Source organism: Podarcis pityusensis (genome assembly GCF_964106645.2).
Source record: "Podarcis pityusensis genome assembly, chromosome: 6".
NCBI classification, from domain to species: Eukaryota; Metazoa; Chordata; class Lepidosauria; order Squamata; family Lacertidae; genus Podarcis; species Podarcis pityusensis.
This window is the reverse complement of record NC_138030.1, coordinates 74865-101611: the sequence shown is the minus strand read 5'-3', so window position 1 is coordinate 101611 and position 26747 is coordinate 74865. Positions and strand designations below refer to the sequence as shown.

Below are 26747 nucleotides of genomic sequence, written 5' to 3'. Positions count from 1 at the left end.
CCCGCCCCCCTATCAGGGACAAGGGCCAGCTGGCCATAGCAAGGGCCCCCTTCCTTCCCTCCCTCCCTCCAGGAACCTCCCTCCGCCCCTTCCGCGCCCCCGTTCCCCGGGCGGGCGGCCAAGCGGAGGCGCCTCCCTCCCTCCCTCCCGGACTCCGCCCCCGCCGGTGCCGCGAGCCAGGGGCGCCCCCTTGTGGCCGCCAGGAGAGCGGCGCCGGAGGCAGCCCCCGTGTGGCGCCTGCGCAGTGCCGCGGGGAGCCGCGTGTCGGGCAGGCGAGCGGGGCGGGGCCGAGGCGCGTTTCCCGCGCAGCTGCGCTGAGGGAGCCAGGAGGAGGAGGAGGAGGAGGAGGAGGAGGCCTCGGTCCCGCCATGGCTTCTCCGGCCAGGGCCCTCCGGGCGGGCGGCGTGGGGCCGGGCCGGGCCGGGCTGAGCTCCCTCTTGGTCCGCAGGGCGACGGGCAGCGACGCCTCGGAGGACTCCGGCGACCGCGCCTTCGAGGACAGCCCTGGCGGCAAGGCCGGCAAGCCGCGGCCCCGCAAGGCGCAGGTAGGGAGGGCCGGAGGGAGGCCCCGGCGGGGTGGGGCGCCGCCAGGCCTGGCTGGGGCTCCCGGCTTCCTCGCCCTCTCTCTCCGTCCCCTCAGGCGGCGAGGCCAAGGGCGGCCCCCAAGGACCCTCTGCCGGCCCGCGCCGAGCCCAGCGGCGGCCTCTTCCAGGCGGTGAAGGCGGGCGGGAGCGCCGCGCAGGTGAGGGGCAGCCGAGGGAGCCGCGCGGAGAAGGCCCTGCTCTGGGCTGCCGTCGGGGCAGAGAGCGGGGAGGGAGGGCCCAGCCCGGAGAAGGCGCCCCCTCCTGCTCAACCCGAAGCTGCTGCTTGAGCTCCATGGGATGCGCCAGCAGCCGGCCCCAGGGGAGCTTTGGAAGGAGAGGGAAAGATGGGCCTCCACCCCTGTCCTATGTGCTGGAGTGGGAGAGCTGGCTTGGTGGGCTGCAGTGGAGCAAGGGTTGGCTTTTTGAAAGGAGACTTGGGGCAGGTGAGAGGGGCAGGGTTGGCTGGAGAAAGATAAGGAGCAGGGATATGCGGCGGGGGGGGGGGAAGGCCTTAGGGGAAGGTGTCTTAGGGGAAACGCAAATCCTCTAGTATGCTTGTGCTCTTGTGGGTCTCGCATCTCTCTCTTGTTTCTATGTGCGTGTCCTTGCCCTGCTCCCTTTGCCTACTGCCATCCTCTGTCAACTGCCACAGTCTATAGTTGATGACTGGCTTGAGAGTTACAGGAAAGACAGGGAATCTGGGTTTCTGGAGCTGTTCAACTTCATTGTCCACTCCTGTGGTTGCAAAGGTGAGTTTAGAGTGGAGTGTTGTGCTTCTGCGTACTCTTGCAAAAGCTCTCCTGTGCTCCGTCCCCCTTCCAGTTGCATGCTTGCTCTGCAGTGATGTGAGGCTGGACGGGCGCTCTCTCCCTTCTCTTTCCCCTCCACGGCCCTGCAGGTGTAGTGACCCTGGAGATGCTGAGAGGCCTTCAGAACTCGGAGATCATCCAGCAGCTGACAGAATCATTTGATGAGGTGAGAACTAAGGAAGGGGATGTTTCTGGGGAGGTTCAATCCAAACAGTCGCCTTGGAGGGAGGGTGGCAGAGACAAATGGTGGACTCAGACAAATCTTTTCCTAGGGCTCAGCAGAGTACCCACTGTTGTTGAACACCCCAGTCTGGCGGCGGTTTCGGCAGGGGTTCTGTGAGCTGTTGGGAGTTCTTGTGCACCGAACACAACATGCTGTTCTCTATGATGAGTATTTGATGGGTAGCCTTGTCGCCCTGCTTACTGGCATGTCTGACTCCCAGGTGCGTGCTTTCCGCCACACAAGCACCTTGGCAGGTAGGAGAGTAGTCTGGGTTTGGGTGGGCAGATGCATCCCTTTCTGAGAGGAGCTGAGAAATGCCATGCTATGCTTCATCTTTTCCTGTAGCCATGAAACTAATGACAGGTTTGGTGCGTGTAGCTCTGAGTGTCAGCCTGCAGAAGGACAACAGTCAGCGGCAGTATGAGGCTGAGCAGGCCAAGGGATTGAGCTGCCGGGCTCTGGGGAAGCTGGAAGGGCTGCTGGAACAACACAGAGAGGTGAAGGTGGCAGGGCTGCAGCACAAGGTGGCATGGGGTGGGGCGGGAGAGCAGGCAAATATGACCTCATGGAAATTACTGAAACCTCGTGGAATGAGACTTGTCTCGGGAGACAGTGGAAAAGGGCATATTTGGAGGTGGGGTAAACTGTTGGAAGGTTACAGCACCAGTTCTAGCTGTAGAGACCAATGCGAATGAGATGTGTTTTGTTGCAGCTGGGGCAGATGAAGGCATCTGGTTGTGCTGCTGTGGATGCACTATGGCATTTCTTCTCTCTCTGCTCCTTTCACCGGTCATCCCTCTTCTGGTCACTTTTATGGATGCAGGACATGTCTGTCTCCAGGCATTGCAGTCATCTGCAAAGGATTCCCACACGGTGGGGTTGATGTTTCCAGCCTTTATGTCACGTTTGCAGGCATCTTTGTAGCGCAGAGTTGGTCGGCCAATGGGTCTGGTGCCTGAAGCCAGCTCCCCATAGAGCACATCCTTGGGGAGCCTACTATCTTCAATTTGTGGACAAGACCAAGCAAGCATAGGCCTCGCTGAGACTGGAGTGAGAACTTGCTGGGAATGTGGGCTTGAGAGAGCACATTTTTGGTTGGAATTCTGTCCTGCCATTTGATACCCAAAACCTTTATGATGCAGCGTATGTGGAAAGTGTTGAGGCCTCGCTCCTGGCGGTTGCCCATGACTTGCTTCCATAAAGCATTGTGCGCAACACACAAGCCTGGTAGACCTTCATCTTGGTATTGAATGTTTGTTGTTGTTGTTTAGTCGTGTCCGACTCTTCGTGACCCCCTGGACCAGAGCACGCCAGGCACTCCTGTCTTCCACTGCCTCCCACAGTTTGGTCAGACTCATGCTGGTAGCTTCGAGAACACTGTCCAACCATCTCGTCCTCTGTTGTCCCCTTCTCCTTGTGCCCTCCATCTTTCCCAACATCAGGGTCTTTTCCAGGGAGTCTTCTTTTCTCATGAGGTGGCCAAAGTACTGGAGCCTCAGTTTCACGATCTGTCCTTCCAGTGAGCACTCAGGGCTGATTTCCTTAAGAATGGAGAGGTTTGATCTTCTTGCAGTCCATGGGACTCTCAAGAGTCTCCTCCAGCACCATAACTCAAAAGCATCAATTCTTTGGCGATCAGCCTTCTTTATGGTCCAGCTCTCACTTCCATACATCACTACTGGGAAGACCATAGCTTTAACTATACGGACCTTTGTTGGCAAGGTGATGTCTCTGCTTTTCAAGATGCTGTCTAGGTTTGTCATTGCTTTTCTTCTAAGAAGCAGGCGTCTTTTAATTTTGTGACTGCTGTCACCATCAGCAGTGATCATGGAGCCCAAGAAAGTAAAATCTCTCACTGCCTCCATTTCTTCCCCTTCTATTTGCCAGGAGGTGATGGGCCCAGTGGCCATGATCTTCGTTTTTTTGATGTTGAGCTTCAGACCATATTTTGCGCTCTTCTCTTTCACCCTCATTAAAAGGTTCTTTAATTCCTCCTCACTTTCTGCCATCAAGGTTGTGTCATCTGCATATCTGAGGTTGTTGATACTTCTTCCGGCAATCTTAATTCCGGCTTGGGATTCATCCAGCCCAGCCTTCACATGATGAATTCTGCATATAAGTTAAATAAGCAGGGAGACAAATATACAGCCTTGTCGTACTCCTTTCCCAATTTTGAACCATTGAGTTGTTCCATATCCAGTTCTAACTGTAGCTTCTTGTTGCACGTAGAGATTTCTCAGGAGATAGATGAGGTGATCAGGCATTATATAAAAAAAATATAAAAAATTGTCCAGTAGCACCTTAGAGACCAACTAAGTTTGTTAGTTGGTCTCTAAGGTGCTACTGGACATTATTTATATTTATATTTTTATATATTTCTACTGCATCAGACCAGCATGGCTACCTGCCTGAATCTTGAATGTTAGCGTCACATTCTCCCATGCCCTTTTGAAGAGGTGAATCATTGCCATAGCTGCCTCGCCAATACGTTTGTCCAGCTCAGTGTTACTAACGGTGGAACCAAAGTAGACAAAATCTACCACCTCAAGTGTGTGATCACCAGTGCTGATGTGTGGAGTGCTGGCAGCATACTGACCCAGGATGATGGTATTTGTCAGGCAAATAGTAGGGCTAAACTCCTGCAGACATGGGCAAAAATGAATATATATATATATATATATATATATATATATATATATATATATATGAATATAGAAATTGATGGGTATAAATTAATCAGTGAAAAGGTGGAGACCCAACAGGAAGAGAGGAAGGTAAAGGATGTGTATACTTGTGAAGAGATTCATAACCTGGAACATGGAAAGCAGATTGAGAATATATGGGTAAAAATTACAGGAGAGGGAAACTACAGTGACCTTATTCTGGGTGTCTGCTGAAGACTTCCAAGCCAGACTGAAGACTTGGCTGATGTCTTCCCAGAGCAGATGATCAAACATTTGAAAAGGAGAGCTATAGTAGTCATGGGAGACTTCAACTTCCCCAATATCTGCTGGAATTCAAGCTGCCAAGAATGTAGTGTCCAACACATTCCTCACTTGGTCCTTACCAAGAGGGATGAACTGATCAACGAAGTAGAAGTCCTGGAAACCTTGGGGGGAAGTGATCATGTCCTCTTGGGTTTCAGAATGTAGAGGCAAGGGAAATTGCGCTCAGATGTGCACTCGAAGGCTGATTTCAAAAAGTTGAAGGAACTACTGTGACATGCCATGGTTGGAAATAACTCAAAGAGAAAGGAGCTCAAGATCAGAGTTTCTTAAAGGTCAAATATTAAAAGCTTAAATGCAGACGATTCCAACAAGAATTGGATGCAGAATGAGCTTACAGATGGGTTGAAATTTGAGAAGAGAAGAAAGGAAATCATGGAGGAGGAATATATATATATATACGAGTAGCCAACAGTTGCAGGGTGAATGTCAGATGGGCTAAAGCTCAGAATGAACTCAGGTTTGCAAGAGAGGTTAAAAAGGGTGTGGTTTTTTGGCTGTGTTCAAAGCAAGAGGAACAAGCAAGTGGCAGGTCCTCTGTGTGGAGAAGATGGAGAAGTGCTATTGTATGAGCGAGAAGGCAGATGTCAGAGAAGTTCCTTCACTGACAGCAGAACTGCTCAACATCTCTTTCTGTGTTCACCCAAAAGAAAAGCAATGCCCAACCTAGTGATAGCATGATGAGTGAAGTGAGGGAGGAGTTGCAGCCCAAGATAGGAAAAGAGATGGTAAGGGAACACCTGGCAACGTTAAATGCCTTCAAATCTCCAGGGACTGATGAGCAGCACCAAAGGGTTCTAATGGAGCTTGCAGATTTAATCTCAGAGCCTCTATCTATAATCTTTGAGAATTCTTTGGAGTTGTCATTCATGAATGTCTGGCATGCCACAGGTCTAAAGTGCAAATTTTAGGCAAAATACATCTTTGGATTTTTAGTTTCTTGGTAGCATTTTGGGGCTCACCATGTTGATCTAGTATTTATTCAGGTGAAATTTCAGAACAGAAACATGCAGATTCAGCACAGAAACCACCAGGACCCAAGCAGGTCCTTCACAACACGTCTTTTGGGAAGGTATCCCCATGTTCACACACCAGAGCTCCGCAAATCCCTCGGTGGACTTAAGGGAGCAGCTTCTGTTACACAAAGGCTCTCCACTGTGACTTCCCTAGATTCTTGGGCGAGTTAACATTTCTTATGGGTATCTCCTGGATCCCTTCTCCTGTCCCAGCTTTTCCTCGTGCTCTCTTGATAAAGGCTTCAGGGCATCCAGGTGACTGTGCTTGGGATCATGGAACTCTGGGGTTCTAATGTATCAATATAAGCATTGGCTGGGTTCATTTCTCATAGACAGGAGGGAAAGGGTTCAATCTTCCTGTCACGGAACCCCTAGATTAAATATTAGAGCACTACAGCTGCTGAACTGATCATCTGTGGGCTGGTTTTTACTCCAGGCCTCTAGAGAGTTATTCTAACTCATTAGGAGGCAATTTTGACTCAGTGTCATTTTTACATGCCAGAGACAGAAGATGTGACTGTGCTTCAAGCAGGGCAGACAGTCTGCTCCCTGTGAGAGTCCCTCTAACATGTCAGATGCAGGTGGCAGTGCACGCAAGTGCCTGGCTGGAGACTTAAACCACTTGTGTCCTGCTTTGTGTGTTGCCAGCTCCAGGAGAAACAGGAAGAGCTTGAGAATTTGATGAACGCTATCTTCAAGGGGGTCTTCATTCACCGCTATCGGTGAGTTGGGGTGAGGGCAAGTTCAGCTAGAGCAGGGACCAGTGAGCCACGCTGTCCATCTTAACACTTTCTTATTATTTGCTTGTCAAGGGACCTTATGCCTGAAATTCGTGCCATTTGCATTGAAGAGATGGGCCAGTGGATAGAGCATTACAGCAACTCCTTCCTGACTGACAGCTATCTCAAGTACATTGGCTGGACGCTACATGACAAGGTAGGTAGGTGGAAGAAGGTGGGTGTTGCATCCAGCAGGAGGTACCCATCTGCTCATAGGCAAACAGCTGTAAACATGTTCAGGGCTTCCATGGGACTGCGGTGGAGAACCTTTCTTAGCCTGAGAGTCAGATTTCCATATGGCCAACCTGCCAAGGGCCAGGGCACACGCATACACCTGGGCAGGCAGGGATGCCTCTGTGTGATCTCTAACAGGAAGAAACTGCATTCACACATCCAGCCACCTCTGTGCTGGGGTGGGAGGAAATGCTGCTGTTTCATTTTGAAAAGTTAGGCAGCATTTCTCTTGTTTCTGATCTTGGAGACATTTCAAATGCATTATTTCAGTAATAATAGCAACGCTGCAAGATAAACTATATTATTCTCTTACCGAGAATTGGAGGGAGGGGGGTACTGAACCGCAAGCACAAAGAGGTGCTGAGCGAGGGGTTTGATGTAAGTATACCCAAGGAGGATGTCAAAAACACCAGAATGGGCAGTTCTACTGCCTTATTTAGAGGTATAAACTTACACCACAGCATGCAGAGCCCCACTACCTGTACAGAAGGGATGGACACCACAAAAGCGAGAGGTCGTCATGATTTGTTTGCAGCTGAGGAAACATGTATGTATCCTTTATGCACAAAGTAGCATATGTTAGTTTCCCCTGGTCAGCGAGGCCAGAGGTAGCAGCTGTCCAGAGCTCCTCTCTTCCTGGGCCCTGAGCCCAGCATCCCAAGGCTTACAGATAAGCATAGCATCGAAGCCAGACAATTCGCATATATCAAAGCAAGTGAATATAAACATGAGCTTGTTCTTGCAACAACTAGCCGTTGTAGTTGTTGCTACAATTGGTCGTTGTTGGAACATTTCACCTTTGGTTCATCACGGTGATTGTCAGAATAGCTGCTTTTCTAGTGGATATGTTTTTGGAGGGAAAGGTTTGGAAGAGAGATTCTTACTCTCTCAACAAAGTTAAGTACAATTGTGATTGCACATTAAAACTTGGTTATATTTGCATCTTTAAACAAATGTTCTTCACAAAAATACTTTGGGTATAATAAATCACAGACACTTAGCTTTGCAAACAGGTGAATATTTTGCTAAGGAGTTATAGAAGTTACAGTCGACGTCAAAATCTGCTGGTAGTGAAATGAAGATGAAAAAGGTGTCACGGCTAAAATGGCCGCTGTTTCTTTAATGCGAATAAAGCTGGGTCAGCATGAGTCAGCAGCCTGCACTGGGTTGTATATATAGAGTGAGAAATGTTAGTTTGGGTTGGCTGGTGTTTGGGTTGGTTGGTTGGTTAGTTAGTGTTGATGTGTGTAGTTGGTCAGTCGCGGACTTCCGGGGTGGCGCCATCGGCAATGGCAGACTCTGAACTGGAGGGACTAGCTCCGCGGGAAACGGGTCTTCACCACTACGGCGAAGCGGGGACCCTTTTAAAAATCACAGGCGGATGAAGCCTGTGACCATGGGACTCGGCGGGCACCTTTAGCGCCCCCCCAACTCGCTAAGGAACCCACTAACGGGCTCCTAAGTGAAGAGGGGGAAGTGGCGCGGTGCTGTGAGTCAACTGCTATTTCCGTGGAGCGAAGCTGCATAGCCGTTGCCGGAGAGCGCTGCCTTTTTCCTGGGACAATTTGGACTCTAAAATAAGCACCCGTGAGTACTTAGACTTTGAACAACTGGACATTAAATAAGGTCTTGCGTGCAGAAAGGAATTGGATCTTAAAAATCTATTTCAATTTGGTACGGAACGGGAAGGTCTAAACAGGAAGTCAGCCTTCCGTTCCTTTGTAGACAGAATAAAGCAAAGACAACGTAAACTAGAGCTTAGAAAATCGCCTTTAAAGGATTGGATTTCATCATTTAAAATTGTGGAACCCCCCTTCGACAGCAGGAGAAGAAGGGGGATCTTTTTCGGACTGTTTAAAGTGAGTTTAAAGTAAAGCAACTTTCCTCCGTCCTGATCCTGGAGCGGGGTGTCAGGACTGACATTTGAAGTTCATTGACCAGAGACAAACGTTTTTGACAAATAGCTAAAAGAAGAGAAACATAGTGATTCCACTGTTTCCCTTCGCATTTTAAAGGAACAAATATTGACAAAGTATCTCAAAAAGGGAAACTTCGTTGCAAGAACAAATAGAAGTTTTCCCCCTAGAGGGAGACTGTGAAACTGTAACCAACTCCAGGGAGCCGGCAGCTGTTACAGATTACAATCGTGGGAATTGGCATTTGACCTTGCAGGACAATGTATTCAGAAGCTTTGTTGTGTGCTTTCTATAAAACAAATGCCCTACTGGAACAGGTACATGAGAAGGTGAATTTGGTGGCGACTTCGACTAGAAATTTTGAACAGGCAGTGGGAAATTTTGAACAGACAGTGGGAAAATATGTGGAGCCCACCCAGGAATTAAATCAGGAGTGTGTTTTGAAAGAACAGGCCCAACAGGAATATGAGTTTTCGGATTTGATAAATGAACTTGGAAAAAGCCAGATTTGGAAAGAAAAAGTTTGGTTTGGCTTGGAAATGGGGGGCTGGATTGACCCCCCCTATGCTGGGATGTTTGGACTTTTCAAATCTGGCAATGGGCCGTGAGATGTTTGGGATTGTGAGGGCTCTTAATTTTGGAGGGTCTTTGAAACATGTTTTTAAATACCATATGGAATTCAGTGCTGAATATGGAAAAGGGGCTGATCTGTCGAGAAGGGTTAAAAATACTGCCAAGCTGGAGTTACCACGAGCAGGAGACAAGGGAAAATACAGTTATAAATATGAAGAAGAGCTGCGGAAGGGACATGGAAGAGACTTGAGGGCCTCGGATATAAGGTTGCCAGGTTAATGGGCTAGATCGATGGGACAATAAGGACTGACAAAACCCGGAACCAGGAGGAAGGGACGTTGGATGAAGATTGGATCTGTTTGCATTTCTTTTTTCTACCATTAGAACTGTTTTATAAAATTGATGAATGTCAGAAAAATGTTGGAATGAAATTACTCGGCTTTAGTAAAGATGTTTAAAGAATTATGAAAGAATATTATGGTTATGAGAAGTTGGTAAGGAGAAGATATAAGTTTTAAGCTTTAAGGTTTATTTTCTTATAGAAAGATAAGATTAAAACAGTTTAGGGTAATGTAATGACAGAATATTATGAAATATGGAAAGGATTTGCTGGGATAATTAATAACTAGGATACAAAGAAAGGGAGGAGGAGGAGGTCAAAGAAAGAAGGTAATGACAGTTGAGGATTCGAGAATAATGAATTTGTTTTTAAATGTTCTTAATTGTTTGTGGTGTATTTTTGTATTTTTTTCTGTCTCTTTTTCTTATTTTTGAATTTGTATTCGTATGGTTGGAAGGGGTTTGTTTCCCCCCCTACTTTGTTAACTATTTTTATTTTGTATTTTGTATTTTCTTCTGCTTTTATTTTATTTTGTAACACTTTGAAAATTTCAATAAATATCCTATAAAAAAAATAATAGTTGGTCAGTCGCTTTCGCACAAAGACTTTTAAGAATAAAACTCTGCAAGGACTTTTCTCGTGGACTCTTTTGTGCCGACAAGGGTCCAAGGACCAGGCTGAGGAGACAAAGGGAGGTCAGAACCCTTTCCTTCCTTTTTTTTTGCTTTTTACAAACACTGACAAAAGGTTCCAAACGACTTAAAAAGAAATGTACTTGGTTTCATTACCAAAAGTTCATGCAATCTTTCGACTAACAAAAATGCAGGCAATGAAACCTCCTTATAGAGAGATTCTTCATTCACATGCAGCATTCTTGAGTTGGGATCAGGAAGCAGGAAGATTGAGAGCCTCAGGTTAACCCTTTCATGCACACAAATGTGAGGCAGTAACTGTATTACAGTGTATAAGGCTGAGATGAGATTTGAGCCCAGGGACTTTTTAAGTCAAAGTCAGTTATGAGTGAATATAGTTCAGAGGAAAAGACTTAACTTGCTGTTTGCCATAGGAAGCTTTCAGGTAGAAGTTACTTGACTTAGGACAGCTGTCTTGTAGTCCTTTGAAGTCAAGGCTCCTTAAAACCCATTGAAACAAATTTTAACTGCAAGATTGCAGGCTTGTTTAGGAGACTATAAGAATCTGTGGTTATACTAGTTACTTGTTCATCAGTGTGGGTAGTGCAGGTAATATTCTCAGTTGATTCTGTGAAAGTAGAAACATGCCTGTGAACGTTGAGGTTCTTCTGGGAAAATGTCCACCTTAGGGTCTGGCCATGCTGATCTCTCTTGAAGAAGCCCAAGGAGTTGGCCTGGCAGCTTCTAGTCTCTTGCTCCTAATCTCCTCTTGTCTGTCTTGCAGCAGGGGGAGGTCCGGCTCAAGTGCCTTCTTGCTCTACAAGGACTGTATCACAGCCAGGAGAGGGCTGCTCGCATGGAGCTCTTCACCAGTCGCTTCAAGGTGAGGGTCTTGACCCAAGAATGCTGTCAGCTGGATGTCTTCCACACCTTCTTGGCCTTCCTCTGACAGGGGGAGTATGTTCCTGTACATTCTGCTGTGGGCTCCTTGCATCTGTGAAGACATGGTGGGGAGGTGCGCTGTTCTCCCACCCAATGCCTGCGCTCTTCCCTGCAGGAGCGAATGGTGTCCATGGTCCTGGACAAGGAGCCCCAAGTGGCAGTGGAAGCTGTCAGGCTGCTCACCCTCATCTTTCAGTAAGTGTTGTCAGGGTGGGGGTGTTGCTAGGGCCTGAGCCCCGTGGACACCCCCCCAATGTCCATAGTGTGCACACAGGAATCTTCCTTGGTCCGTTCAATGCAGTGTTGTCTGCGCTGACAAGCAAGCCGCCTCCAGGGCTGGGACAAGGTGTTTCTCAGCCTGCCTGGGACCTTTGCATGCAGGGCATGTGCTCTGCCACTGAGCTCCAGCCTTGGCCCACTGATGAGTGGATGCTTGATCTCCATTCAGGAATATGGATGATGTGCTCACAGACTCGGATTGTGCAAGCGTCTTTCCACTTGTGTATGCTTCTAGCCGTCCCCTTGCAGCAGCCGCTGGCGAATTCTTGTATAACAAGTGAGTGTGTCCTCTCTCTACCCCCCCCACCGGAACTGCAGCATCTCAAGCAGAAGACCAGCTTGTTTTTTCATGTATCTTGTAAATCATATGTTTTGCTGCAATCAAGCGGTTTGTAAATTTTATTAAACAAACAAGATTTGATCCTGCTCTGCTGCCTCTTACAAGCCTTCCTGCAGAATCCTTGATTCCACCTCCCCTTTCTTAACAATAGCGGTTTGGCCCCTAGGTTGTTGGTTCCCACCATGTGTGCCAGGGGGACGGCAGGGAAGCAGCGCACCCGAGCCGCCTTCCAGCTGCTGCTGGCCTTTTTCATTGAGAGTGAGGTGAGGCAGCAGGGAGGTGGGGGCAGGAGAGGCCTTCCCAGGCAGGGGCATGACATTGCTCTCCCCACACAGTTCCATGACCATGCCAGCTACCTGGTGGACAGCCTGTGGGACTGTGCGGCTGCCTTGCTGAAGGACTGGCAGCTGCTGACTGGGCTTCTGCTGGAGGATCCCCCTGCGGAAGGTGAGGAACAGGTGGGGGGTGAAGGGACACCTGGAAGCAGTGAAGAGCATTGACACCTCTGCCCAGCTTGGATGCGTGATGGGGGTGGAGGTTGGCTCTTGCTGGACACGTCTGCCAGTAAAGTGTCTAAGGTGAAAACTTTCAATCTGGTGTGGTCCAGGACCCACCCAGCTCTTCAGTGATCAGCTCACAACTGCAAGGTCTGAGTAGAATCATGGAAGGGGAGGGGTTACCTTGGATCGGGCACCTGCTTGTCATTTTTAGCATCGCCTTTGGCTGCTTCCAAAGGTGCCAGGGGAGGAGGTGGAGTGGTTTGCATGTTGGCAGTTTTAAGCAGTTTCTCTGGCTGCGAAGAGATGCAGGAGCAGTGTTCAGTCTAGTTGCCTATTTTTTACCTTCACACAAGTTGAGATGGAGACATAATGGCTGCTGGTGAAATGAAGCCTCTCCTTTGAGACTTCTCACAGGGTAGGCTAAAGTTGGAGTGGGGAACATACAAGGTGGTGAACTACAACTCCCATCAGCCCTAGCAGGCATGGCAAATGACCAGGGATGATGGAAGTTGCAGTTCACCAACGTTGAGGTGGGTTTAAAGGGCAGTCCAGACACGGACAGTGTATGAGGTGTACAGTGTGGAAGAACTGCATTGCGCTGGCCAGCAAAGGGCCTGCAGAACTGCTTGGGTGAGGCCTCGCTCCCTGGCTCAGCTGCCGCCTTGCTCCACAGGCCTCGGAGACCGAGAGGAGAACAGCCTCATCATGTTCTTGGCAGCCAGTGTGCGACAGGCCACAGAGGGGCAGCCACCTGTTGGCCGGATCTCTGGAAAGAAGGTAAAGGAAGGGTCAGGGTGGCCGCCTGAGGTGTTCCTAGCTCATCTCCTGCCCTCCACTGGGCTATGCTTCCCATCCTTTCTTCTCTACAAGGTGCTTTCTGCTCGGGAGCGCAAGGTGCAAGTGGAGGATCGCCTCAGACTCACTCAGCACCTCATCCCCCTGCTGCCCCTACTGCTGGCTAAGGTGAGCCCTGTGAGGGATGGGGGCCTCCCTCTGTGTTACTGGGAGGGGGCATGGAAGCATTCTGGGGTGACGTGTCCCTCCCTGTTGGCGTCTGGGTTCATGGCACTTGACATTCTTGGCTTCAACAAATGCAGACAAGATGGTTTCCCTTGCCCTGGGCAGTGCCCTCCTGTTCATGGCTCCTCTTGGCTATGCGGGAGCCTGAATGTCCCTTCTCTCCGCTCCCTTTGGCCAGTTCTCAGCTGATGCCGAAAAAGTGGTTTATCTGCTGGAGGTCCCGCGCTACTTTGACCTGACTCTTTACAGCAGCGGCCGTCTAGAAAAGGTGAGGGAGCCCTGCGCCTGCCCCCTTCCCTTTGCCAGACCAGGGCTTAGGTGTGGGGCTGGGCTTGCCTTCTCTCCCTAGTCCAGAGCTGCCATTCAACCAGGCTGCTGCACTTCCCCAAGCATTTAGAGCTGCTGCTGGCCCAGCTGTGGGAGGTGATGGAAAAGCACACAGACTGCGAAGTGCTGGAGGCTACTTCCAGGACTCTGCACATGCTCTGCTCTCCAGAACTGGCTTTCTACAGCCGTGCAGATTTTGCCCGCAGTCGTCTGGTGGACCATCTGGCGGATAAATTCCAGCATGAGGAGACTGAACTGTTCCAGGTACAGAGCACTGGTGGCTGTGGCAGCTTGGAATGGTCAGTGGGAAGGTAGTGGCCAGACCACAGATGGGTGGGTGCAGCGGAGGTGCCTGGGAATGGGGTTGGTGGCTGGGTTAGGCAGTGCATGTATGGAGCAATGCTTTTCCTTCATTTCTCCCTCTTCCACATAGGAGACTGTAAGAGTGTTGAGGTACTGGGTTGCTTTCCTGCTTCACAGATAGACAGGGCATCTCTGCCATTGCAGTCCATGGAAGCCCAAAAGACTGCAATGATCACGGAGGAGGAGAAACGGGCATGGTCAATTAGGTTTTCTTTCTCTTGGTTCCTGTTCAGTCCCCCGGCTGTCTGGAGAATGAAGATGTGTACTGTGTGGCTACCACTCTCAAACGCATTGCCATCCTGCACAGGTGAGCACAGGGAGGAGGGAGAGAACCAGGCCGTCTTGTTGTTTTGCAGGCCCCATCCTGGCTAGCGTCCCAGCTCAAGGCTTTCAGACCCTCCCTCAGCTGCTCTGGAGCAGCCCCATGCCGCTTCTGTTGCATGGAAGGAAGAGGCAAGGAATGTCCTTTGCTTTTTTGTCTGCAGTGCTCATGACCTGACCCCGTGGAATTTCTTTGATCCCTGCATCCGACTCCTGCGCCACACGGTGGACACAGAGGAGATCCCCAAGCAGGTACTGCAGGGTTGCAGGGAGAGAGGGGCTTGAACTGACAAGTGCCCTGGAAAAGTGGAGATGAACATGAGCATGTGCCCACAGTTGCATGCCTGTGTGTCGTCTCATTGTTGCTACCACATCCTGCTCCCTTCCCCCATTTTGGGGGGTGGGTGCAGTCTTGCAGCTGCAGAGTGGAAGGCTCCTTCCCACCCCAAAAATTCTGGATCTTGCTTTGGCTACTTCCATATCTGCCTGACTTCCTTTGTTGCAGGTGGTCATCTCTGCCATATCCTGTTCATACTTCTCACTCTATTGGGAGCTGTCCCATCTCTGTGCCGCCACCGCAGCCTCTGACCCCCTTCCCAGACAGGTGAGCAGGGCTTTTAGAGAGGGTGGGTCTCCCTTTGCACCACCACACGCTCATGACACCACTCCTCCTTCCAGGAGCAGCTGCTCAGCCTGAAGCAAAAAGTGGCTTCCTTCTGCTCCCTCTGTCAGAACTATCTTGTGGACATGGACCCCGGTGTTCAGGAGCAGGTAAGAGCAGGAGACAGGGTTCCTGTGTTCCCCGTGGGAGTTGGGATTTTGGCTCTTGCCTACTTCATGAAACACTCAAAAGAGCTGGGCTTCTTCTGCTGTTGGCCACAGGGATGCTTGCTCATCTCTTGTTCACATTCTCCCTTCACAACACGAGAGAGAGAAGTTGCCAAATCTTGCAAAGCCCACTGGCCACAACCCCTTCCTTCTCATCCATGTGGGTACAAGCAGTACTCCCACACAACCTTCAGCATATAGCAAAGGACTCTGATACTCCGGGCAGGAAGCTGAAGGACCTTGGGGCAAAGGTGGTCTTTTCATCTACCCTGTTGAAGGTTGTGACCCAAAAAGAGGGTAATACTGGAGGTCAACCACTGGCTGCGCAGGTGATGTCAGGAAGGTTTGGCATCTTGGATCATGGTCTCCACTTCTTGAGGAAAGACTTCTGGCAAGAGATGGGCTGCACCTCACAGCAGTTGGCAAGAATGTGTTTGCTAAGAGTCTCACAAACCTGATCAGGAGATCTTTAAACTAGATCCTGAGAGGGAGGGAGACAACATTACAGTTAGAACACCAGTTACTGGGAACAATAACTTCATTGATGCGCAGGAGACGGAGCTGGTGCTCCAGAAACCTGCTAAAGGGCAGGAAACTACCGTATTTTTCGCTCGATAACACGCACCTGACCATAACACGCACATAATTTTTAGAGGAGGAAAACAAGAAAAAAAAATTCTGAATGAAACAGTGGATGTATCATTTTTGTGCTTCATGCTGTGGCCACAGACATGTGATTTGACGGTGAGTTTGGGGTAGCCCAATGCAAAGATCCTGAGAATCCATGTGGATCTGTGCTTTGTAACCACGTTTTTGCACCATTGCAGCCCCAGGCAACAGTGGGTACGTGATTTTTTTGGTGCAGGCTGTAGCCATGGACATGCTATGTGATCTGATGGTGAATTTGGGGTGACCCAATGCAAAGATCCTGAGGATCCATGTGGATCCGTGCTTTGTAACCACGTTTTTGCACCACTGCAGCCCTGTTTTTGCATCAGATCATTGCTATGTGATCTGATGGTGAATTTGGGGTGACCCAATGCAAAGATCCTGAGGATCCATGTGGATCCGTGCTTTGTAACCACGTTTTAAGTGGGGAGGGAAGGAAAAACATAGAAGGGACAAGGAGCACCGAGAGGGGTGTGCGGAGAAGCAGCTGGCTAAGAATGCAGGAGAGGGGTTTTACCGGAGGGAGGAAAGGAAGGCAAAAGTTCCCCCCACGCACCCACCCAAGCCAGCTCTCTCTCTCTCTCCCCCCCACCTGCATGTTGCAGCACCAGAGCACAGAGAGGAATTAGAAGGAAGGACACCCTGCTTTCCCCTCTGCTTGCCTGGAGGGGAGGGGTTTTCTCTGCTCTTTGTTCCGTTTGAGCAAACACAGTAACAAACAGAAGCGGGTGGGCAGTAAGACCCTGAGGCAGAATGCAGGAAAGCAGCAGCTTCCTCTTTTCAAGGCTTCCCTTCTCCGGAGGATTGATATTTGTCTGATTTTTGCCTTCACTCGCGCCTGTCGGCTCCAGGGACCACACATTCGCTCAATAACACGCGCAGACATTTCCCCTTACTTTTTAGGAGAAAAAATCTGCGTGTTATAGAGGGAAAAATACGGTACAAGAAGGAAGCAGCTGGAGGAGTGACTCATGGTTTCATTTGTTGCATGGCTTGGCCTTGTGCAGCTGATTTGAGTTTCTGTGTGCAATGGTGTTTGGGGGGTTGGGAGGCAGCAGCCTCAGGAGTCATGGAGGAGGGGAGGCATTGATTTCTTGCCTCAGCCACAACTGCAATGCAGTGGGTGGGAGCTTCCTTGTCTGTTGCTGCTGGGACAAGGAAGAAGCTACTCCTCCCCTTTGCCTGCCCTGTTGATTCCGGGGGGGGGGGGGTACAGAAAAGAGGCAGTGTGTCCCTGCTTGCTGCCCTTTTCCTGCCCCCTCCCCCATTTTCTAGGACTTGCTCCTGAATCCTGCGATGTCCCTTCCTGCCCCCTCACTTTCACTCTCTGGTTTCCCTGCCAGGCCTTTGTGGTGCTGACTGACCTGCTCGTGATTTTCGGCCCTCAGCTGCCGTATGGGGGCCACCGCCTGCTCCACGAGCTGGTGTACGAGCCAGATGTTGCTTTGCAGTCGCAGCTGGCTGGCTTCCTTGTGGACCACGTTTTCAACCACGACCAGGTTGAAGGTATTGGGCTGGGCCCATGGTGCCACTGGCTGCAGGAGGGCAGGGGGTCCCTGGGCAGAGCAGCCTCCCCCACTCTTCCTCTTGTTGGCCTCAGGCAGCCAGGATGAGATGCTCCAGATTGAGGAACTGCACCAGCGCCGCAAGCTGCTGGCCGGATTCTGCAAGCTCATCATCTACGGAGTCCTGGAGCTGAGTGCTGCCTCAGACATCTTCAAGCATTACTCCAAGGTTGGTGGGGGGTGGGCGGATGTGCCCAGGCTCTTGGCTCTGACATGGGTCCCCTTCCTCTTCCTCAGCGATGTTGCTGGACAGCTGGTTGGGTGCCAGATTAGCTGTTCCTTCCCCAACAAGGCTCCAAGAGACCCACCATATCCGGTCCTCCATGTGCAGCTCTGGTGGGCTGCGGTGGGGGGAACGACTGTTGCTTTTGGCACTACCTGGAGCTGTAATGCACAGCAGCTGCCTGGTGGTAGAGGATGGGGACCTTCTTCCTCCCAGGCTCCCAAGGGATTCTTTTCCCACCCTGAGGATGGGGAATATGTGTTACAGTTCAAAAGATCACAGGCTCGGTGCAAGTGCAAAGCATTAGGCACGTAGCCAGAAGCGCACTGAACTCATGGATGATCAGGCAGCAGCAGATTTAAAAGACCCTATTCCCTCACCCAAAGTCTCACCACTACTCACCAGGCTGGTCGGGCCTGGCTAGGGGTGTTCTGTTGGCAGGGGTTCGATTCTGGCTACCTTTGTGCAGCATCCACCTGGGGACAAACCCTGGGATTCTCTGTTCTATGTGATGGTCAGCAGAGGACTGTAATAATAGCTGTCTTTGACCCGGTCTTTCTGGCATCCTAGCATGTCCCACGTGAAGCACTTTTAGCTAGGCAAATAGCACCAACACAATTAGTCCTGCTTAGCTGCTCAACTATCAACCATGCCTACCATGGCCTACATGTGCCTGCCTGCCTGTCCATTCATCTCTGCAATGCACTTACTCCAGCAAAGCAGTTGTCTCTTACTCTAGAGCAGCACATTCCCAGGGAAGCTCCCCAGTACAATCTGAGCAGAAATTCACCATCCTGATTGGCACAAACCTCTTTGCGTGTCTGCAAGAAAAGAAATATTTTTGGTCACCTGACAATGTGATGTCAGGGGATTGAGGGATAGGCACATGGCTGGGAAAGGTTCCCTCTGCCTGTGCTACAGCCCAGCCCCTTTGCAGCCTTCAGAGCCCCGTCAGACTCATCTCAATGGCCCATGAGTGCTGTGCTTGCCGGGCCTGAGGTGTCTCCAGCGGGTTGCCAGCTGCTGTCCAGCTGCCTGACTTTGCAGTTAACCAAAATAGCCAGCCAGTGTATTGTTCACAGAAGCAAAACTTAAAATGCACAAGTCATGGCTCTTGGGCACAAGAGGATGTTTGGAAGCCCATTTCCAGTTGGACCCTAGCCAAGGAGTGCTGCCTGCTAGGACTATTGCCCTTCCTTACCCATCCCATAATAGGGAATAGAACTTTCTGTGTGTTTCTCTATGGCTTAAGCCTATGCTTTGGGAATGGAGTGACTTTAGTGTTCTGCCCCCACCAGGCCTACAATGACTACGGGGACATCATCAAGGCGACACTGAATGAGACCCGCCAGATTGACCGGACTGAATGGGCTCACACGCTGCTCCTCACTCTGCAGCAGGTAATGGGGGAAGGACCTTGAGCCAAGAGGTTGGGGAGAGGCCTTGGGTGACACTCCCTTGCTCTTCCTCCTAGTTGCTGACTCAGCTGCTTCTGGAACAGGGACCTGTAGGCGTCCACTCTGCCGCCTTCCTGGAGATCCGGGATTTGGCACGGCGCTTCTCTCTGCTCTTCGGGCTGCACCAGCTGCAGAACCGCTCCGCCCTTGTCACTCTGCATAAGTGAGGATGCTGCTGCCAAGGCCTTCTCTTCCTGTCTTGCAGGGTGTGGGAAGTAGTGGGAGGGCAGGATCTGGTCCAAGAGCAGCCAATGCCTGACAGGAAGCCAGCTGAGCAGGTGGAAGGGTGGGCCTTGGGAAGCCAGAGATGGCTGGTCCAGGGGCTCAGTGCTCTCTGCAACAAATGGCAGTGGCTTTCCAGGGTTCTGCCTGCAATGGACCTGGGCGCAAAGTGGCTGCTTCTGCCCTGAAGCACAGCCTTGCCCAGTTCCTGGGTGTGGGAAGGGCAAGCCAAGAGGCTGGCTCCCCAGGCCCAGGAGGCATCCCTGCTGCACTTTCATTTGCCGTAGGGATGGGATAAAGTTTGCCTTCCAGGAGCCGGTGGCCTCCGACTCCAGGCTGCACCTTGTCCACCTGCCCTTCTTGGAGCTGCTGAGCGAGTTTTCTCCGCGGCTGGTGCCTCCCGACAAAGCCTTGCTGTGAGTGACTTGCGAGGGAAGAGGGGAGGCTGGGAGGCCCCTGTGCCCCTCGACTCCATTCTCTGCTGTTAAGCCTAATGCAGCTCCTCCCTCTGGCAGGCTGTCCTATCTCAAGAAGATCAGCCAGGCGCACCTGTCCTTCCGACGTGGAGAGGAGCACCTCTGGGCCTCGCTCCTGGTCTATCAGCGCTCCCTGAGCCCCCAGGAGGATGCAGCCCCCTCACCAGATGTACCTGCTCAGCAGAAGCCTGGACCACCTGCCAAGAGGCGGCACCTGGATGGTGGGAGACGGAATGGAGGGGGGCAGGGTGGTGGTGGTTGTACTGCTGCAGACTTGGAAGTGGAAATGGCCATGTTTCTCCTGCCTTGGCAGAGTCCCTTGGGCATAGTGATGCCAGCTTCTCCTCCACTTCTGGAAGCCGCCTACAGAGCCCCTTGCTGACATCCACCACCTTGCGGAAAAAAGGCCACTTGGCTGCCCAGCTGCTGGGCCAGGAGGACTCTGGCTCTGAGTCGGAATTTGTGCAGAGGTGAGCTGGGCTGTGGGTGGGCTAGGGCTCGCTAGCACCCTCCCTGCAGGAGGCTTGACTCGCTTCTCTTCTGCCTTTTCAGCCAGCCACCGCAGGGCCACAAAGCCTCTCGCAGCCAGCCACAGCCCAAGAACCGTGGCAGCCTAGGCTGGCAGCTGGGGCGGTAAGTTTGTCTGGGCCCTTGAGTTGCTGCAAGCTGGAGATTGGGCAATAGGGTTTCACCACGAGGCCTCTGCCAATTTAAATAAGTGGAAATAATGTTTTCCATCAGAGAAGAACAAGTGATACAAGATTTTGTATACGCTGTTTTATGGGTTTGTGGTTATATTCATGAATATGAATAGTCATTATTACAATAAAGCCAAGATGCTTGGCATCTGTGCATCCAGGGACAGATTCCTGTGACCAGACGGTCTTTGCAGGGCAGCTGTGGAAAGGCAGAGACAGGGCAGGCACCAGGTTGGAGCCATCCAGACTGCCTCTCCCACCCCCAGAATAAGCTTTAATCCCCCCAAAATGGCCAGGCAGCAAACGTCCCTTTGCTGTGCCAAGACATGCCTCTGTTTTTGCCTCACAGGCTGACCCTGATGGAAGTGGGAGAGGCGGTGGTGGAAGAGCCAGAGACCAGTGAGGAGGAGGTCGCCTTGGGCAAGGTGAAAAGAAGCCCCTGGCAATGGGGGGGGGGAGAGCTGCCTGCCCCCAGGTCCCCTGAGAGCCCCAGCCAGCCTGACCTGCAGCACCTGCTCCTCCTTGCACCCCCTCAGCTACTTTCTGGTTTCCCTCTTGGGGGCAGGAGGAAGGGCTGCGTTTGGCTTTGCTGGAGTGACTCCACTTTGTGCAGCAGGCAGTGAATGGGTAGCTGGCCCACCTGGCTTTTGTCCGCAGGAGTCAGAGCTGAGGCCTCTCCTTGCCTGCAGGATCTTATCTAATGGCTTCTTAAAGGAGAGATGAGTGGGGCAGAGCAAGATGGCTCCCCTTAACACCTGCCTTCCCTCTTCCCGCAGGATTCCTGAGGTAGGCTCCCCCCCTCGCAGTTTCTCAGGGGGCTCTATGCTGCGCTGCCCCTCCTGGGGTTGGAGACTTCAGTTGCTTGTTGACAGTGCTGTTTGTCTAATCGACGATCTGGTTTTGGTGCCTTGGGGGGCTCTCCTTGCCCTCATTTCTCAGGGACAGTTTTTGTTGTGTAGCATTTGAGGTTTTGCCTCAGCTCCTCTCACTTGTGGGACACTTTCCATTCTGCTATTTCTGTTCTGCTGTTCCTTTTTGATTGGGTTTTGTGGAGCTGTTGGCTGAGAAATAAAACTGTTTATGGAAAACTTCTGGTGTCTGCAAAGAGGCTGCTTTGACGGGGGCCGGCGAGGGATGTTGCACGGTTGGGCCCTAATGCATCTACCCTGCGCTGAGGCGGATGACGTAGGAATCGCTGTGGGTCACGTAGCGCACCCAGCGGTGAGGGAGGCTTGGCTGCGGCCCCACAAAGCGCAGGAAGCGGATCTGCAGACCAGAAGACGTGTGTGCTGGCACCTCAAAGGAGAGGTTGGCGGGGCCCAGCTCCAGCAGCCGCGCCCGGCTCAGCCCTGGCACCTCCAGCTGCAAAACAGACGCACATGATGGGGCGGGTGAGTGTGGCAGCAGAGATGGAGCAGCAGCTGGAGGGCCACCATTGTGGGGCTTCCCTCCATTGCTGCACCAACTGCTGCGGCCATCAGTTAACCCCTTACCTTGAAAAGGGCTGAGAGCTGGGAGCCACCTTGGACTCTGGGAATGACCCACTCGATGGACTTTGTGGAGGGCTGGAAGGTGGCGGACTGCTCTGGACTGCTCAGCTCCTGGGAGAGGCTGGGGGTGGGGGAACAGCCGTGAGAGGGGGAGGGGAGCACCAAGCAGGGGCACAAGAACACCTGCCATGTTGGAAGTGGCCTTGCAGCAGCCGCCCCCCTCACCTTACCTTAGAGTGGCCTTAGGCACAGGCAGGTGGAGGTGGATGTTCACTGCGTGGCTGAAAGAGATGGGATCCGTAAGTGGGGCAGAACAGGGTGAAGTGGGTGCCCCCTTCCTAGTTTGCCCCCCCCCCTTGAACTACAGGGAAGGACTCTACCTTTTGGGTGACAAGTCACAGCGAAGCTTGAGGTAGATCTGCACTCTGCAGGGGCGGAAAAGGTGCAGGGTGAGGCAGGACTGGGGGTCGCCCCCTTCTCCTCCCTTGCCCAGGGCACTTTGAGGGCTGCTTGAGGTGGCAGCCAGGCCCCACTCACCGGCCGCTGGGGTCGTGGTTGATGGTGGGAAAAAGATGGAAGGGCAAGGCCGCAGTGGTGTCGTCTGCCAGCTGGTACTGCATCAGAGTCAGCTGCTCAAAGAAGGGCAGGGCTCAGCAGGTGGGCTTCTCCCAATCCCCATCGGCCAGCCCCCCGCCCACTTGCCTTTACCTCTCCTTGGCTGGGGTTCACGCGGAGGATGCGGCTGCGCTCAAATTCGTCCAGCTTGACGGAGCTGTGGAAGGAGCACTCGTCCACGCGCACTGCGGTGCCATAGCCTAGGGGCAAAGCAAGAGAGGCTTTAGCGGGGGCAGGTCCTGAGGTTCTGTGGAGGGCAGGGGCACACTCACCTCGCAGCTCAGTCTTGCCCACACAGAACTCTTCAGTGAGGCCAACCCGCATCTCTGCAGGGGAGAAAAGGGCACAGCCTCCATGAGCTCTCCTGGTTCCTCAAGGGGCATTTCCCCCCAGGGAGGAGGAGAGCCCTCGCTACCTCGTGTCTCTAAGCAGTAGCCGCTTCTCTTCCTCACGGCTGCTGTGTTTTTATCCTTCAGCTTATTTGCAATGAGGTCGCCCTGCCAAAGGTGATGGGGCAGTGGGTACATTTAACTTGCACAAGGCCTGCCTAGTGGGAAAGTGGGAGGGAGGAACCCCTATTCCCTGCAAGAAATGAACCTTCACAGTAGGGCCAGGGTCACATCTCCCTGCAGCAGAACTCCCTATTTCTAGGCACAACCCCCCCCCCCAAACATGGCATGGATTCCTTGGTCACTTTGCACCATCCTTTGCAGGAGCCTCCAGTGCCCCCTGGGACAAACCTGCCCCTGCAAGTGGTGTCCAGACAAGCAGGAGGTCCTGGATTGTCCTCTGAAAACCAGCCAGGCACTTTACTTTATGATGGGCAGAGAAAAGGAGGCGCAAGCAGAAGCTATCCGAATTGGCGGTTGCCCTCCCTGGTCAGGACATGTCTGTGAGGGCATTTACTCACCGGAGCAGCCAGGAAAGAAACTCTTGAGGCGGATTTCTCCTTGGATGTCAGTCTTCATGGGGGTTCCCTGGAGGGAAGAGGCACAGGGCTCAGGGCCTCCACCTGGGCAGTGCTGTGGGTTCAGGGAAGGGAATCTCTTCCCTGAGGGAATCTCTGGCGCTGCTTTCGACTTACGTTGGCTGCAATGATGACTGTGAGACGCTCCACTACGTCCAGGAAGACCTCTGGCCGCGAACTCTGGAGGAAGAGACAGGACAGCTCTGCTGGGGCTCTTGCATTGTAGGGCCCTTGGGGATCCCTTCCAACCCTACAGTTTTGCAATTCTGTTCCCACAGTGACCAGGCAAATGCTTCTCCGAAGCCCACAGGCAGGCAAAGCATGACAACAAGTCCCCCTCTCATGCTCTCTGTGTTGGGGGCCAGGGGAGGGTTCTGGCCGGGTGAAGGTGCCCTGCTTGCCTGAATGAATCTTCCACCAGTTTCTGGGAGCCATTTGGGTTCTGATACCACCAGAGCAAGAAAACCTCTTAGCCCCTTTCTCTGCACTTCTGGCTTTTTTTCTGAGCTACCAAGCCCCAAACAGCAACTTTCCTCACGGGGGAGTCGCTCCACCTGCTTGATAATTTTGGTTGATCTTTTCCTAATGTTTCCCAGCTCTGCAATATTTATCTTGCAGGAGGTTGACCTAGATGATCGTGGGGTACATTCAAACTACAGTTCTAGGATTCTAAGTGCAACAACCAGAACTGAACTTGGTGTGTTGGGTGTGTTAATGCCATAGAATCGTAGGCTGATACCATGGCATTATGACAGTGGTGGTTTCAGATTACAGGTGGGAGACAGGTATTTGTTGCATCATAAATGTTTGTTGGCAGTCAGCACAACTCCAGCCCTGCCAGCACCTTTGGGGAGCTTTTGCTGAGTGACTCAAGATACAGGGCATCTTACCTGTTCCCCCCGCAGGGACAGGACAGGACGGGCAGCTGCGCAACTGGGAGCCACTTTGCTTTGCTGTGTATCTGCTCCAAACTGGATCCACAAGAAATAATAATTATTGGAAATGGATGTTAATCTGAGTCCTGTGAAGCTGAAAGAGTCTTCAACTCTGTGAACAGCAAAGCAGCTTATTGCTGACTCTCAGCGACAGGTGTGTGAGATCTTGGAGAATGCCACAACATCCACATAATAAGATGCTACAGAACACAAAGAGGAAAAGAGCAATGGCTCCCCAACTTTACTGTAACATAATAAATACTTGAAAAGCAGAGGTCACCAATATACTTTACCCAGAGCGCTTACGCAATGCCCGTTGTTTATTGGGGTTGGGACCATTTTTCAGCCAGTGGGCTGGATCCTTGGATCCTTAGCTCCTTTAACCACTGTCAGCCATTTTGACAGTGGCTGGGAGAAGCCCCTGTGCCAAATTCTAGATTATCACTGGCAGTCAGTGTAGACAATACTGCTTGAGGAATTAGCAGTGGGACTGGCGTACCCAATGTGTTAGAAGAGGTGTTCTGCATAGGCTTTGTTTCAACACTGAACCCACCACCCTCTCTTTCCTACTTTTTCCTTGCAGCCTCACTTTGCCCATCTAGCAGGAGGCGGCTTTGGCTGCAGCGGCAGAGAGGCACCCAGAGCAGAGCCATTTCTTAGCATTTTCAGGCCAAGCATGACAAATCCAGCCCAAGGGATCCTGACAATTGGACAGAAACACATGGCCACATACACAGCCTTGTGCTGTGCAAGCAAGTCTCCCTCATCTAGCAGCTGGGGCTTCTCATGAGGAGCAGGTCTTTAGAAGCTAAAAGGCATTAGGTGACCTCAATGCCAGGTTGCCATTCACTCCCATGGAGCCCATTTCTGGGTCTCGCACTACCAGCCCCACTCACCAGGCCCACCGTACTGAGGTCAAGAAGACTGAAGGGCTGGCTGAGCACTGGCTCCATCTGGATGAAGTTCTTCAGCACGTCGGGCGCTGTTGTCTGGATGTAGCCATAATCCTGAGGGGAGGGGAGAGTTGTGGGTGCAACCAGTTCCCTCCTACCCTTCCCCTTTGTGCCCCAAGCGAGAAAACACCTGGAAGCATCTATGCAGCAGGATTACTAGCCATGCACAGATTTGATCAAAGGAAATCACTTAAGATGAAAAGCCATTAATGGCCATGGGGGGGTTCAAGTGGTAGCCTCCTCACCCCAACTTCAGACAGAACCAGATCCAATGCCAGGCTCCGCCCTTTTAAAATGGTTTGCATGAATGGACCCTTCTTCTGCAATGGTCCTATTCTGGCTTGGGACTATGGTGCCCCCCTACCCAACTGTCCTGATGAGGTGCCACACATTTTGATCCTTGAAGCTGGGTGTGAGCCTGTTGGCACCTCTGGTGTCTTTTTCCACTTACGCGGTGGATTTCATCCTGTGTTCTGTGTGGAAACTCTGCTATGAATTTGTCATGGCCTTGTTTGATATTGGAGCTTTTTGCACTGGTTGGCCCTCCTGGCAGGTGCCATTTCTTTGCATGAGGCAGCTGGCTTGCTGTCAAAAGGGGCCTGGTGCACCCCCACCCCACCTACCAGGAGCTCATCCAGGAGCTCATAGATGAGCGCAAAGTTGAGGCTGACCGTCTTCTCACTCAGAGAGCCGCAATAGTCCCGCAGGAGAGTCACCAGCCTGGAGGCAGGAGGGAGTACAGGTGTCAACCGGGGGGGGGGGGGTCCCCACAGCGCCCCGCCCTGCCCAACCTCCTGCACCGCAGACAGCAGCCTCACCGGTTGAGGAACTCGACAGCTGCGAAAGGAGAGGCGTTGGGCAGCACCGTCACCACGAAGTACAGCCCGGCGTGGCGCACGTGCGCGAAGTGGAGTCCCTGGCGCGCCTGCTGGAGGGAATGAAGGAGGAGAGGGGTGTCAGTCAGCGGCGACCCGCTTCTCCTTGCACGACACAGCCCCCACCCGCCCGCTTCTCTACCATGAAAACGGGCGCCTGGTCCCCCGGCAGAGCGGCGATCTTCTGGCAAAAGGTGTCGACCAGCTCGGAGTCGCCGTCGCCGCGGACTGAGGGGGGGGGTCAAGGAAAAAGGGGGGGATCAGAGCTCCCGAATCAGAGCCCGCCCCTGCGCCCGGGGGCCCCTCGGCCCTGCCCACCCCCCCGAAGCTGCCGGGCGCTGCTTCCCTGCCTGGCCGGAGCGCGCGGAGGATACAGTCCTTGTAGAGGAGGCGGTCGCCCTTGGCGGAGAGCACGAAGACCTGAGGAAGCATCGTCGCGGGGGGGGGCGAGCCGGGCACTCTGCACATGCCCCGGAGAGCCCGGGGGAAAGAGCTTCCGGATCCGGGCGGGGCACACAGATCCCTTTCTCGCCCGCCCGTCCGCCCCCTACATCCGGGACCTCCGCTCTTT

At 52.3% G+C, this 26747-nt stretch overlaps 2 protein-coding genes across 6 annotated transcripts; one reads left to right on the top strand and one right to left on the bottom strand.

Annotated features, from left to right (window-relative positions):
• Positions 1 to 633: 633 nt before the first annotated feature.
• STAG3 (STAG3 cohesin complex component) lies at positions 634 to 21429 on the top strand. 4 transcript variants are annotated; one of them, XM_081011933.1, is made up of 29 exons: positions 634 to 742; positions 1237 to 1333; positions 1483 to 1559; positions 1666 to 1870; positions 1962 to 2113; positions 6286 to 6359; positions 6450 to 6573; positions 10896 to 10994; positions 11169 to 11248; positions 11502 to 11609; positions 11839 to 11935; positions 12008 to 12119; positions 12846 to 12949; positions 13043 to 13135; positions 13371 to 13460; positions 13583 to 13783; positions 14116 to 14189; positions 14368 to 14455; positions 14709 to 14807; positions 14882 to 14974; positions 17044 to 17206; positions 17301 to 17434; positions 18787 to 18888; positions 18963 to 19108; positions 19455 to 19583; positions 19683 to 19864; positions 19957 to 20113; positions 20196 to 20276; positions 20691 to 21429. In XM_081011933.1, exons 3-29 carry the CDS (start codon positions 1500 to 1502, stop codon positions 20962 to 20964), a joined length of 3321 nt encoding a protein of 1106 aa, XP_080868059.1. In that variant the 5' UTR covers positions 634 to 742; positions 1237 to 1333; positions 1483 to 1499; the 3' UTR covers positions 20965 to 21429. The 4 variants fall into 4 exon arrangements, with proteins under 4 accessions (XP_080868059.1, XP_080868058.1, XP_080868060.1 ...); XM_081011932.1 differs by lacking the exon at positions 634 to 742 and having other exon boundaries at positions 1096 to 1333; positions 20691 to 20766; positions 21118 to 21429; XM_081011934.1 differs by lacking the exons at positions 634 to 742; positions 20691 to 21429 and having other exon boundaries at positions 1096 to 1333; positions 19957 to 20129; positions 20200 to 20276.
• AP4M1 (adaptor related protein complex 4 subunit mu 1) lies at positions 21356 to 26746 on the bottom strand. Of its 2 annotated transcripts, XM_081011959.1 has the most exons (15): positions 26551 to 26741; positions 26319 to 26404; positions 26120 to 26226; positions 25925 to 26021; positions 25245 to 25355; positions 24304 to 24384; positions 23531 to 23593; positions 23357 to 23423; positions 22719 to 22772; positions 22540 to 22646; positions 22369 to 22460; positions 22212 to 22256; positions 22062 to 22112; positions 21835 to 21952; positions 21356 to 21703 (listed from the first exon to the last, which is right to left on the bottom strand). In XM_081011959.1, exons 1-15 carry the CDS (start codon positions 26642 to 26644, stop codon positions 21503 to 21505), a joined length of 1374 nt encoding a protein of 457 aa, XP_080868085.1. In that variant the 5' UTR covers positions 26645 to 26741; the 3' UTR covers positions 21356 to 21502. The 2 variants fall into 2 exon arrangements, with proteins under 2 accessions (XP_080868085.1, XP_080868084.1); XM_081011958.1 differs by having other exon boundaries at positions 22540 to 22772; positions 26120 to 26229; positions 26551 to 26746.
• Between the last annotated feature and the right edge of the window lies 1 nt (position 26747).

Excerpts from the sequence above, each read along its gene's own strand:
- AP4M1 (XM_081011958.1), bottom strand. The coding sequence starts at position 26,644 with ATGTGCAGAGTGCCCGGCTCGCCCCCCCCCGCGACGATGCTTCCTCAG. Across the intron at positions 26,022-26,119 it reads GCTGTCGAGTTCCTCAACCG|GCTGGTGACTCTCCTGCGGG; the intron begins GTGAGGCTGCTG and ends TCCTGCCTCCAG. Across the intron at positions 23,424-23,530 it reads CAGTCATCATTGCAGCCAAC|GGAACCCCCATGAAGACTGA; the intron begins GTAAGTCGAAAG and ends TCTTCCCTCCAG.
- STAG3 (XM_081011933.1), top strand. The coding sequence starts at position 1,500 with ATGCTGAGAGGCCTTCAGAACTCGGAGATCATCCAGCAGCTGACAGAA. Across the intron at positions 12,120-12,845 it reads GGAGGATCCCCCTGCGGAAG|GCCTCGGAGACCGAGAGGAG; the intron begins GTGAGGAACAGG and ends CTTGCTCCACAG. Across the intron at positions 17,435-18,786 it reads TCTTCAAGCATTACTCCAAG|GCCTACAATGACTACGGGGA; the intron begins GTTGGTGGGGGG and ends TGCCCCCACCAG.